Source organism: Narcine bancroftii, chromosome 2 (assembly GCF_036971445.1).
Source record: "Narcine bancroftii isolate sNarBan1 chromosome 2, sNarBan1.hap1, whole genome shotgun sequence".
In the NCBI taxonomy this organism is placed as follows: Eukaryota; Metazoa; Chordata; class Chondrichthyes; order Torpediniformes; family Narcinidae; genus Narcine; species Narcine bancroftii.
In genome coordinates this window covers 296441271-296455175 of record NC_091470.1, presented here as the reverse complement: position 1 = coordinate 296455175, position 13905 = coordinate 296441271, and the positions used below count along the sequence as shown (strand labels likewise).

Here is a 13905-nt window from a genome sequence, read left to right as displayed (position 1 = left end):
TACTGTTAAGAAGGCTCTAACTATAGCATCTCAAGCATGGGCAGTTTCCATTAAAACCATTAACATATGAATTTTTAGCAGACATAGTTCGAAATGCAGCAGTACATTATATGCACACATGCACATTAGGGATGCCGGTTCCCATTTAGGTGCATTCCTTCAGCTTTAATTGGAAGACTTTCGGCCTTCAATAATACTATACTAACAAATAGCATTTTCTCCCAGCTCCACTATCATTAATAGTTAATAAACCACTGTTCAAAAATTGAAAAAAAAATACTCTTTTGATTTTTTTTGTTTGTTTGAACACTACATAATATAGTCATTCCTGATAATACCAAAATACTAGGAATACTTGTGGACAACTTTCTTTTTCACTGCATTACCAGGATATTAAAATATATGGATATTTATCCATAAGCATATTTGTCTTTGACTATAAATCTTTCAAAATATAATAACTCAACATATAATATTTCCTTTATTTTACTCATGCACTAATGCAAACAACCAACAAAAATTTAAGTACACAGTGATAGCTCATTAACCCCCATTTAAAATAAGAAGCTGTGGCTATCATTTTTTATGAAACCACTGACCACCAACCCATTACTGCAGTAGTCATTCCAGTCAACGCTCTGTGGTGGGGGATTTCGGCAAACTGAGCGGACGCAGTCCATTGTTGTAGCAACAGGTGCAGCTGTAGATGTTGAGTTCATTATGTTCGGAAACTCAGATTGTAAGAACCCCTGAAGCAGAAAGTAATATGGATTTTCAGGGTTGTCAGTCATGAAATTAAAAAAATGAAAGTGAATTTGCTTGAGTTTTATTTCCATTCTGCTTTCCATTAACAAATAATCTCTCTGAATATACGGGTGGGAGGGGACGAGAAACAAAAATATCCAATTTTATTTTTAACTAACGACATATTTACAATGCAAAGAGAACACATGGATTACTGAATGAATGTTCATTTTTGAACCATCAAATATTTGCCATTTTCATTCTGTAATTACTTTTCAAGCACCATTAACATCAGATGATATCCTATCAAAATGTATTGGTTTACTGTATTTGCTATTCTGCAGCATTGCCTTGTCTCCAGCTATGAGAAAATATTTGATAAAATTCAAAAGCAAATCATTCACTTTTCAGAATCTACAATTTAGGACTGAAAGCAAGAAAATACAATTTAACAAACCAGTTATGATCAGAACAGTTGCAATGAATTGGTGAACTGCAGCTGACAATAATGATTCACAGAGATGTATAAGAGAGCTCAGAAACAAACAGGCTATTCAGCCCATTTACCACAACCAAGATATCTATTTACACTGATCCCATATCCTTCCAATTCTTTCCAATCCATGTACCTGCCTAAATCTCTTTGAAGGATTGTAATTATACCTGCCTCCACTACTTCTTCCAGCAGCTTGCTCCACATTGGCACCACCCTCTGTGTGAAAAATATGCCTCCAACATCCTCTTTCAATTGGTCTCTTTTCAACTTAAAACTGTGACCTCTAGTCTTAGACTCTTTTTACTTGTGACAAAAGATTGTGAATATCTACCCCAGCCATTGTCAACCTTTTATGGCTAAGGTCCCCTTAAGATTTTGCTCAAAGTTTATGGACCCCTTCCCTGTGAAGCAGTCAAGTTTTGGTTTCTTCTGTACTTTTCTTCTACCGATTACAAAACATGAGGTGAAAAAAAAGGCTTTTACTTAAGTGTACTGTGCCCCCCACCCCCACAAGGAACGGTGGGGGATGAGGGAAGGGCCCCCATTGAGAATGGCTGATCTGCCCTAATGCTGCACCGCTTATTTTATAAACCTCCTATGCTTCAGAGAAAACACTCTGAGCCGATCAGTAGCTCATTATAACCAAGGGCAAAATGACTCTAAATCTTTCTGCACTATCTCTTACAATCACATCCTTTTGATAATGTAGTGCACAATACTCGAAGTGTGCCCTAACCAAGAATTTGTACAACTGTAGAATGACATCTCAACTCCTGTACTCAATACCTCAGCCAATGAAGGCAAACAGCCCTATGTCTTATCTATTGCTCTACCTGTGACCTATTTGTCCAAATTATATTCCATTAGTGATTCGTTTGCCCATTTTTCTATTTGATCTAAATACTGTTTTAATCTAGATAACCTTCTTTGCTTTTCTCTATACAACCAATTTAGATGTCATCTGCAGATTCACTAATCATTGCACTTATTTTCTATTTCAAATCAGTATTGTCAGTATTTGATTGCTGTTATGGCTTTCAAGAATAGGTAGATTTCTATTGTCCTGATATGGATCCTGAATAAGTCCAAGATGCATAACATAAATATTACTCATACCACTTACAAAATAAAAATGTAATATTAGAACATTGGTAGCTCCCTGATTTGATACCATATCTTCTGCTTTTACATACATTATGTAAGGTGTTAATGATCCGGCAATTGCTTATTTTATCCCATTTTAATTACAATTGGTGATGGTGCTCCAATATAGCTAGGCAATGACCCAAGTTTAACGTCTGCCTAGTCAGATAACATAACTTGACAACCTCCAGGCTGATGGAAATTTGGGATGAATATTTTGATTTTTGACTCCTTCTGATCAGTTTATCTCTCTGATCAGATGGATGGTGTGAGAGATCCCAGTTGATTCACCTCAATAAAGATGAACAAAACTTGGTAGGAATTGTTCTGGCAGCAGGTCTTCACTGAGTATTCAGGGAACTGGTTGGGGTTCTAATGCATCCTAAATCTTTGGTTTCATTGTGCTGAATTTGCAAAAGATGTACAAAGATGTAAAGTGTTCTTGTGGGGTGGGGGGGGAAGAGTGGGGTAATGTGTCAACACATAGCCTCACTCTTTTACGAGTGGCAGGATTATGTAAAAGATGATCAAATAAATGCAGAATTTGCAATTTAGAGATATAACCTAACCACAATGAAAGAACATTTTGCTCAGCAGAAAGATAGTCCACCAAGACAGAAACAATTAACCGAGAACTCCTTGTGAATTGCAAATGTCACAAATTGATAAGGTTTGACATGATGTGATATGAACATATGATGAGTCCTCGATCTCAGCAGACATGAGATACTTCCTGACATGGAGCAAAACAGGACACCTCAGAGTTTGAATCACTTTGAGCTGCCTTCTCTGAATTTTTGGTGCTGCTGGGGTTAGGCTGTATACACTGTGTACAGGCTGTATATGTCGTGCACAGTTTTGTTTTGCACCAGCAATAAATGGTAACACTCTGCTGTGCCTGCAGGAAAAAGAATCTCAGGGTTGTATGTGTACTCTGACAATAAATCTGAAATCTATGTCTAAATCTAATAGGCCTGGATGAGGGTTCCTTGTTTCCCTGTATGACGTTTTTTTGTTAGGGGATCAAAAAAATGATGAAAAGGAAGGCCTGAGAAGCCATTGTTATTCTTGAAAAACTTAACTATTTTTAATATAACATTTGGCAATCTTATAAATAAAGTTTGCTGTTAATCACAGTTTGCCAAAAATCAATAACTCTGATTGTCTACTGAAATTAATAAAACTAAGAAAAGAATATTTGGACTGTTTGATTTTATGATACACAGATACTTCTGCTAGTATTCTATAAAGCACACGAAGATTAGCAAACAATTTGAGCTGAATCAACTTTAAGAGAGCAGAAAGGATGAGGTGGAGTGCTTCTTGTTTTTTCTCTAGCTGTCATTACTATTAATCTTGATAAATATAAATGCAATAGTAGTTAATCTCTGGAACATACATTTGGCTCTGGCTGAAAGAGCAGGCAGCAGGTGGCCGGGTATTTTATTTAACTCTATCTATTCATGTATTGTTCTCCAAATTACTCTCCTTCATTCACTCACAAAGACACCATCTGCTTCTCTTTTATCTTCAGAGTCTCAACTAACCAAAATTCAGCCTTACACAGCTTTTGTTCAAAGTTCATGGAAAAGAAATACCATCAAAAGAAGGCCAAAAATAACAGTTCCTGTGAAAGCAGAATGACAGTGAAAATATAAAAAGGACATAACTCTGCATGGAAACATTGTGAATTCAGAAAAAAACAACAATGCATCTTACAATTTTATATATCTAAAAAAAATTCTATCAGCTAGAGGAAAATTTGGGTTTTTTTTACCAAATGCACTTGGAGAAGTCACTGAACCCTTCAATATTTTATGTGCTGGTAATGAGATGTCCTTCAACAGAAGTGACATTTCATTTCACAAAACTACTTTTAGTTAAATTATATGAATAAATCCATACATGTTCATTTCTATCTTGAACCCTCAATAGATAAAAGTTACGAATTTGAATTTGATTCTATCTTCTCTTTTTGGACAAGACATCGAATGAAATTGATGTCGTTTGCGCTCAAAAACTCCTAACTAATACAGCTGAAAGTGGAATTCTGTGCCAAGTAAACAGCAAGGACTGTTCTCTATCAGTCATTCATGAAGTCTGATGAAAGATAAATTGAGCTGAAAAATTAATGCAAAGAAGTCTAATTACACAATACTGGACACTTTACAGTTTGATCCTGCAGCAACAATTAACAGCTGTTTTTTTCTCTGATTGGTGGCATCCATGCCTAGAATTTTAAATTTCATTTCCATGTGCTCGACTGGAATCAAAAAGGGGGCTCAATGGAGATTAATTTGGTGTCAGAGGGGACATTTGCTCTGTAATTAGATTTTTGTGTCCTAGCAATTTGCTCTGCTGCTGTACTAAGTCTTATGAAGCCCGCAGCAAAACAGAACACTGATCTTCATCTCTGCACTTTACTGTGAACTAATTTCATTTCCTGTCTATCTGAAGAGGTGTTTTCATCAGACATCAGGGTTTTTTGTCTTCATGGCTGATTTATTCATCAATCTCAATGTGATTTTGTTTTTTTTCTTACAACCTTGAAATTACATCCAAATCCACACACATCTGTTGATTACATGAGAAAATTGAAAATCTGTCTTTGTAATATCATACGAAAATTTTTCCACAAGGTTATACAGCAAGCTGACAGATATTAATGATTTCATTTTTTTTTTGAGTTTTTCTTTGCAGTGAACAGAATAACAAGGAGAACTGGTTGATCTGAACAAATATTCCTACCTTGTAATTTTAATGTTTTTGGATCTGCAGCGTTTTTTAACTTACATGTAAGCCCCTTTGGGATTTTTCAAAATGTTATTCATCATTTGCCAATACATTTTAATATATGACCTCTAAAGTAAATGCCACATAGTAGATATTATGTATAATGTTACATTGGGCATGTTGACAAACACTATACTGCAAAACATTCTTTTTATAGGGTAGGAATTACGATTATTGTAAATGACAATAGTCAGGTATAATATTGCTACAGCATTTCAAATGCAAATTTCCATAAACCTTTAACATTTTGAAAACTGAAATTATTTTTTACAAATAATTATTTTTTACATTGTGATTAGACAACCTCAGGGTTAATTCACAGCCAAGGAGGCTGGACAGGTTAAAACCAACTTCACCTTAAACTACGGAGGAAAATAAAATTAGCCATGGCTCTGATCATAATTGCTCTTCAATGACTGACGGCAGAATGCAAGTTTGTGATCCCTTTCACAGTTAAACATTTCATCCCCTGTACCTACCTGAAAAACCATTCTACTTTGGAGAGCTATCAGTGGATGATGAGAACCACATTGGTCCTGTGGTGGCCAAAATGAAAATCATGCATTTTCTCAGCAATAAATCTATTTTGTAAATTTCTTAATATTTATATCTGTTTGAACAAAATCTGTTTCAGTTGGAAGGAATATATCCTTAATTCCTGATGACAATCATCCTTGTGCATCAGGCAATGATTCAAGTTGGCTGACAGGTTGATAGCTCTGTTTTCTCCCTGATTACATACTTCAGCCACTAGGATACCACAATCATGTGCTCATCTCCAAAATGTTGAAAGCCACCCAATGAATACTGGGATAGCTCAGAAATCCATAGTTTAAGCTGGCAAACTGATCATTTTGAGCAACTCACCACTCTAATTCATAGCTTAAATACAAAGATGTTTATGAGGTTTATGTTGCACTGACCTGCTGCATTGGTGGTGAATGCAGAGGAGGTTGAACCTGTATTGGTATCTGATGACTTCCTATTTGCTGAGACATGACTGAAGTCTGCTGCTGGTGAAGTTGGTGCTGTTGCATTGATAGCTGGTGCAGAGGTGGGCTGATCTGAAGAGATGGAGGTGGAGAGACGGTCATATTTGCTACGGAAACAGTCACTGGCATCTGACTATTGGGCTTTGGAGCAATACTCCGTGACAGACTGGGATGCATGGTGGATATGTGAGGATTCATACCAGACTGTTGATGATAGGCACCAGAACCAAGGTACATTGGAGATGGGGCTTGTGAGTGACCAGAAAACACTGGCTGCTTTGAATTCATTATCTGAGAAGCCTGGGATGTCTTTGTATCAATCGGCTCATTGTAGCTCTGTCGAGAAAACCATCAAGAATAGTTAACCATTTGCACAAAATATATTTTATGATTTTTGCACAATCAAACAAAATTTCCACAAAGGAGGATACTATTTTGTGAATGTGAATGCAAGTATTTCTAACGGTGTTGAGGGTTTCTGCTCTGCCACCCTTTTGGACAGCGAGTTCCAGATCTGTCATAACTTCTTGGTGAAAAAACATCGTCCTTTAATCCTTCCACCAATTAATTTAAATCTGCGTCCCTGTTCATGACTCCTCTGCTAAGAGTGCTGGGTCTTTGCTTTATATATTATTTTCATTCCTGGATTTTGATTTTCAGTTGTTTAAATAAACTGCATAGATATGCAAGAGACCAGCTGTAGAATGCTTTACAGGCACTGTTGGACCATAAATAATCAGTATGCATTAAGAAGCAACTTTCTTGAAAATATCACACATACCTTTAGTTATAAATTACTTTTGAACCTTGTATTATGGAAGACTTTTATTTTTATTTGCAAATAACTGATTAACTAGTAATCCTATATAAAATGTAGAGGTTCTTCCAGTTATAATATAACCATAGGCAAAGACTTAAAATCTTCAAAGACTTAGAACGAGCAGAAATATTTCAAGTAAAATAGTTGCAAAAAAAAAAACACGAGAACACAAGCTACTATAAACTACACACTACCAATGGCAAAAAAAACCAATATTTCCCATTAATTGACTGATATACCAATGATCAACATGTCCAAGTTTGGAAATTTGGAAGTGGGTTTTAGAACAGTGAAGAATAATTTTCTTGTTTCAAAGGAATACTTAATCAGACTTCTAGATGTAATATAGGGAAAGAGGGGGAAAAAGTTTTCAAAGAAAGAAACTGAATATATTGATATTACAGGCATTACCTTGGAAACCAGACTAGCTCTGTAAGCTGCTAACTGTTTGAGATATTCTTTTTTGGCAGCTTCAGTCTTCTTCTTGTACACCTGCAAGACAGTGTACACAACTATTAAATGATGAAAGTATTAGTTGACTATAATACAATCCAACAAAATTACCTTTCTCCCAAAAAGCCTTGAAAATATCACTTTCCCCTTGAGTCTTTCTACTTCTCAAAATTGAATTCTACTAAAACCCATAAGGAAATTAATGTAATTTCACAGGAAACAAAAGTTGAATAGAAATTATATTCCTTGTCATATTAGACAACCTGAATTTGCATGGCACTTATGGCAAAACAATATGTCATATTTCACAAGAAGGTGATCAAGCAAAATTTGACATGGAGCCACATCGGGAGTTGTTGAAAAAGAGGTGCAAAATTTGGTCAAAGAGGTAGTATTAAGAAAAATTCAAAACTGAAAACAAAGTAAAGGTTCAAACAGAGACTATTAAAACATGTTTACATGGATGATGAAAGGTCAGTGCCAAAAAAGGCAACAATTAATACCGGCATATTTGTAACCATTCGTGAATTCTGGTGTTCTGTGGACTTTCTAAGTATTCTCCATCTTTTTATTTATAGACCCAGACTGTGGGGCCTTTGGCCCAACTTTCCCATGCCAACCAAAATGATCCATCCACACTAGTCCCATCTGCCTGTGTTTGGCCCATATTCCTCTAAACCTATTCTATCCATGTTTCTGTCCAAATGTTCCTTGAACATTGCAATAGTACCTGCCTTAACCATCTCCTCTGGCAGCCTGTTCCATACGCCACCACCCTTTTGTATAAAAGTATTACTCCTCAGGATACTATTAAATCTTTCCCTCCTCACCGTAAATCAATGTCCTATGGTTACTGGTACAGCAAGTAAGAATTTTGGTGCACCTGTATGTATGTCTAATATCATGTGGAGTAAATTGAATTAAATGAATACTGTAATAGATTCTGTAGTAATTGGGGAAGGTCAAGCTAGGTCAAGCACTTAGTGCTCTGGATGTGGATAGCTGCAGACTTTTAAAGGTAAAGGTTCCATTATTGTCATGTAATATTACACTTAGAATGTAACATACATGAAATTCTTTAACTTTGTCTACCGTAAGGAATGAAGAATGAAAGAATGAACTCGCGACACATGGTTTACAAGGCAGGTGCTTCAACAACTGAGCTATTGGAGTCTTAGAGCAATTTTTATGAACATCCATTCACTCTCTTTGATAATTCCTTTGAGGTAGTTGAATTTTTTATGATAATCCGTTTCGCATGTTTGGAGCATTGAGGTCCATCTCAATTTTATAAGGCATTTGTCTCTGTTAGATAGAGGATATCTTTCCTACTATAGAACTCCAACATCAAAGTATTTGATTTACCACTGAGCAATCTTAAGGATCGCTCTCTGTATCATCCTTCATAAATTTCAGGCCAGCTTCAGTTCTAAAACATCCTTCAAAACTTAATCAAATCAGGGTGGATCTCCTCTTTAAATCATGCTTTTCACTGAGGTTACAGGAATGCTGCTGAAGTATACAATATACAGTATGATCAGAGTTGGCAAGTGACTGTAATCATACTGAAGATGAAATGCTACATGTATTCCACTGAACAGGTGTGGGTTAAACACACATTGTAATAACCTGCATCTGTTTTCAACAGATGTTGGGTTTAACCATGAGAAAATCCTCAGCAATGAGCGATTGATCCTCCTCAGACAGCAAAAATAATATAGACATGTTATCAGGCAAAACAGTATGAATTGAAAAAGGCAAGAGGGACATTAGGCCAGAGATCAGACAGTAACAATAACAGATTTTTGCCATTGCAGTGTAGAATAAGTACAATTTGCAATGATTTTCACTGCAATTTTTTTTCTCAAAATGAGATAAAGCAATAGATGAGTTTGAGTTTAGGTCTCACAGCAAAAACCAAAATGTTTTGGATTTGTACAAAAGTGATCAAAATATTTTATCTTTCACTCAATGCTGCTGATCAAAAAAACATTGTTGTAAGAGGAAAAGCTGCACATAATGGCATCATCCAAAAACATTGTTCTTGCTCATAAAATCACATCATTGTTATGTTGCTTGGGGCCATTGTTGGCAATGAGCAGGATGCTATAATGATATCAGTCAGGAGTACTGCTCTAATTGGGAATAGGGAGTTAGCATTGTTCCAGTGAAAACTAGCGTGACATTGGGCGGAGTGGGGAGAGCTGGCAAGAGGTGGAAGGAGGTATGGTTGTTTGCAGAGTCATTTTCCTGTTTAATGCAGTTAGAAAAATAAAGTAACTGCATATTGGTCACCCTCCAAATGGAACCCAAATGAGGTATGTAACATGCAGATGATCCTTAAATGCCTGATAATCTATTGAATTTGCTTGGATAAGAGGCCAAGGGGTGACTTTATGGAGATATAGAAAATCACGGCGAATAATCACCGACTTTTTCCCAGGGAGGAGAGCCTAAAATTAGGGGGCATAGATCTAAAGAGAGAAGAGAAAGATTTAAAGAGGATCTGAGGAGCAGCTTTTTCATCCAGAGGGTAATGGGTATGTGGAAAAAGGGAATCTGCCACAGGAAATGGAGGAGGTAAGTACAATTTCAACCTGAAATACTTTTAGATTGGTACATGGATAGAAGATGTTTAGAGGGATATGGGCCAAACACAGGTGAATGGGTCTAGCCCAGGTAGGTAACTTGGCTGGTATGGACAAGTTAGACTGAAGGGTCTGTTTCCCAGCTAAACAACTCAATGACTTTGACAACATTATAAAAACGTTCCTCACTGAGAAAAGCAGCTCTGCAACATTTTGAGAGTAAAATTAATTCACTCTACCGGCAGAAGTGGAGTGGTAATGGAGTTAAAATTTAGGCATCACATTCCCTGCTATTATTTTGTGACAATGTTGTAATTAAATAAGACTTGGTAAGATAGAGTAAGAGGGCCAAAATATATGTAAAATTAGTTTCATGGGGATAGGAATAAATCTCAGAAACGACATAGATCACTTTCCCAGCTTCACCTTCTGACCTTGCCAGTTGTGTATCATCCCTCTTGTATCCACTAACCCCACTTACATTCTGAAGGTTGGATCACCTGATATTTCCCAGTCCTGAAGTTGGCGAGCTGCAGTTCGCCAGATGTGTATTGATGAAATTTGGCTCATGGAAGGATAATAGACCTTTCAGAGGAGAAATTGGGCAGCCAGTTCATTCACTCTGCCAGCCAATGGCTTGAGCGTTCAATTTTCCCTGCAGCTATTCTGATAATAATGCTAAAAATTCACCTTCAACAGTGATGCAAAACTGGCATGTCCATTATACATCTCACAACAAGACAAACAAGCTGGTCTCCCAGTTATTCCCTTTTCCAAGTTGCATTTTATTCCTAATGCCTGACTGATTTTCCTAAGATTCTATAAAAGAAATATTCTTTTACGATGCAAATATATTTTAAAAGTCATCTGCTTATATACATTGCAAAACCACTTACCAAAGGATTAAACATGTTATCACTTCTTCTACTTAGTTCCATAAAATAAATTTGATCACTTAATTGAAATTCAGTGCTGGCAGTAAATTTGAAATGTTTATGAAACCAAATGGCTCAACATTGACACAGTCGTTGTGGATGAGCATGTATTTTTGTCCATTTATTGCATGTAAGTACACAAGTCTAATGTATAATGGCCATATGTTTTCAATGTTACATGTGCTTAGCTCAATCGGTGGAAATACAGTTAAAAACCCCCCACTTTGAACGTAACAATTTTTACATATATTCCAGTAATCACATATCCAATCTCAAGTAAGAAGAATCAGGAGAAATAAAAGAAGAAAGCTGTGATCTTCTGTCTGTCTACTGTCTGAGCAGCGATGAAGAGTAAATGATTTGATTGACTTGACTGGACATAATATTAATGGAATTACTGACAGCACAGAGAAAAAGACATTGGTTTCTGGCCTCAAAGGATTTGTCAGTTGCTTCAGAAGCATGATTCTAGGTCTTCACAAGCTTACCTGCTCCTAATTCAGCAGGGACAGGCTCATAATTAAAGCAAATTAACTATTTACAAATGCCACTAGTACCAGGGGAAGGACAACGTCAACAGGAAGGGATGAGTGGGAAATTAAATTCTTCTCACTTCTTTCAGCTCTGCCCTCATATACCATATTAGCAGTAATTTTATGAAACATCAAACACAAACTAAATACCGCAGGTAAAGTAATTAGGTTTTCCTATTGAGTTAAACTGCTCGAGTTAATGTTACTGAATATAAATTATGCAACTGAAAGCAAGCATATGTTGCAGCATTCAACAATTGCTCATGTTACCTGGTCATTAATTTGTGGATTTGTGGATCAGTAAATTAATCCATTGCAATCGGCCACATTGGCAGCTGGTTTTATGGTTTAAAAAACAAAGGCAGCGCAAATCACTGCCAAGAGGGAGGTTTTCTGAGGTTGGCTTCAGTTGCTTGTTTGACTGCAATGAATTACATCAAAATGTCTTAAATGGATTTTAAATAAATTAATTGTAATGCATATTTCAAGAAAAATATGAGCTGTAATGATATGACACAGGCTTCAGAAATTGGGGAAGACATGAAAATATATAATGAATTATGCAGAACAGAGTGGTTATGGAGGAGGAGGTGGTAAAGGAGGAAAAGGGGAAGGAGTGGAAGAGGAAGAAGAGAAGTGGTGGAGATGGAGAAAGGGCAGAAGTGGAAGGGAATATTGGAGGTTAAAATAGGGTGGCTATTCCAAAGGAGGACATAGGTGACCATTTAGCACTCTCTCTCTCTCTCTCATATATAAATGAAAAATTATAATATATAGACAGTGTGTTTGCATTTGTTGTTTTTGCAATACTGTTTAATTTAAATGGTTTTGTGAAAACAAATGTAAACACATTGTATCACACAGGGTATATACAGTAACCTATAATCCTTTAGAATGGCCACCCTGGTGCGGGGGTGGGTGGGGTGGTTGAGTCTGTTCAAACTGAGGACAACCCCACAGGGAGGAGAATGAAAGATGATTTAATTCACAAGTGCATAACTCATGGTTTTGACAAGACAGAAATAGAATGGTTGTTGGTCTTTCAAAATAGGGTTTGATTATTCATGAATAAGATATGTATCAAAGGGTACTGAATATGGATCACTACAAAAGGAGGGTGTGAATGCTCAGTTGCTGAATGTATTCAAGACAGTCACTGACAGGCCTTCAGATATTAAAAGAGAGGAGATTAGTGTTAGGGGGTGGCATTGTGATAAAAGACTGATCCCACCACCCCGCTCTCCGCTGTCCTCAGGTATCTCTAGTTACCTTGTGCTGGGAGCAACCTGGTCTGTGTGTTATTCCAGCTACGATTTTCCCACGCTCTTCTATTAATCGTTGTGTGTTAATAAAAGTAATGTTTGATTGTAAATCCTTGTGTCCAGACTCGTCTCTCTTGAATCTGACACTTTCTCGACATTACAATGACTAGTGGGAGGACTGACAATGAGTCTCCCGACTGCCCGCCACCAGCCCCAAATGATAAATAGCAGTGATGCTAGTGAGCCATGTAACGACGATGATCCCTGTTGGCGTAACTTACCATTATCACCCTCATTTTAACTTTGCATATAGGACCAGGGGAATAATTTTGAGTCATTTTTGGGGGAAAAAGTGGATCTAACATGCATTAAATATGGTACATTATACGTGACGCTGATACTGTTGTATTATACGTCCTGCCTCTTTTGCTCCCAGAATACTGGCTTGATGCGTAAAAAGGCACACTGGCCCAGCTTTATGCTGGCTTTGTGTGGTTCAGTGTAAACAACAAAAGCCAGCTTAATGCCGGGTCTTCGTTATGGCAATATCGCAGGATTTCTGTGGAAAAGCCTTGCCGTTACTCCCTCCGCTGCCAGAAAAAAGCCAGAACTGGAATGACCTCCCCCCTCCAACCACCATTCTGTGTTAGTGCCTTTTACACAGAAAGCGTAGCATAAAAAAGCCGTAAATATCCCAGAATGAAGTGGCTGTGCGAAAGGCACCATAGAGTGATACAGCATGGAAATAGGTCTAGGATCCCAACTTGCCCACGTTCATCAAGATGTCCCACTTACCTTCATTTAAACCCATCTGTCCAAATATTTCTTAAACATTGCAATAGTAACTGCCCTGTCTCCTCTGGCAGCACATTCAATAAACTCTGTGTAAAAAAAAAGGTTACCCTTCAGGTTCCTGTTAAATTTCTTCCCCTCATCTTAAACCCATGTCCTCTGGTTATTAAATCAACTACTCTGGACAAAAGACTCCATGCTTTCACCCAATCTATTCCTCTCATGATGTTGTATATGATCTTGCTATCAGTAGGATCTCACAATTTCCCTCACATAACCTAATTGTACATGGAAATGGGTATAGCTACAAATTAGCTGCTTGAATTATAGCATCCATTACTTGGTTCAACTATG

At 37.0% G+C, this 13905-nt stretch overlaps 1 protein-coding gene across 8 annotated transcripts in view; it reads right to left on the bottom strand.

Moving 5' to 3' along the window:
- tox (thymocyte selection-associated high mobility group box) overlaps positions 1-13905 on the bottom strand; it is a 271769-nt gene that overhangs the window by 8909 nt on the left and 248955 nt on the right. For 5 of the 8 annotated variants that reach the window (XM_069921429.1, XM_069921430.1, XM_069921422.1 and 2 more), the window contains 3 exons: positions 7400-7480; positions 6100-6504; positions 463-749 (listed from right to left, as the gene is read on the bottom strand). In XM_069921429.1, the coding sequence (XP_069777530.1) occupies positions 555-749; positions 6100-6504; positions 7400-7480 (681 nt within the window). In that variant the 3' untranslated portion in view covers positions 463-554. Of the gene's footprint in view, positions 1-462; positions 750-6099; positions 6505-7399; positions 7481-13905 lie in introns of those variants that run through there. The other 3 variants (XM_069921425.1, XM_069921423.1, XM_069921427.1) reach the window with 1 other exon arrangement.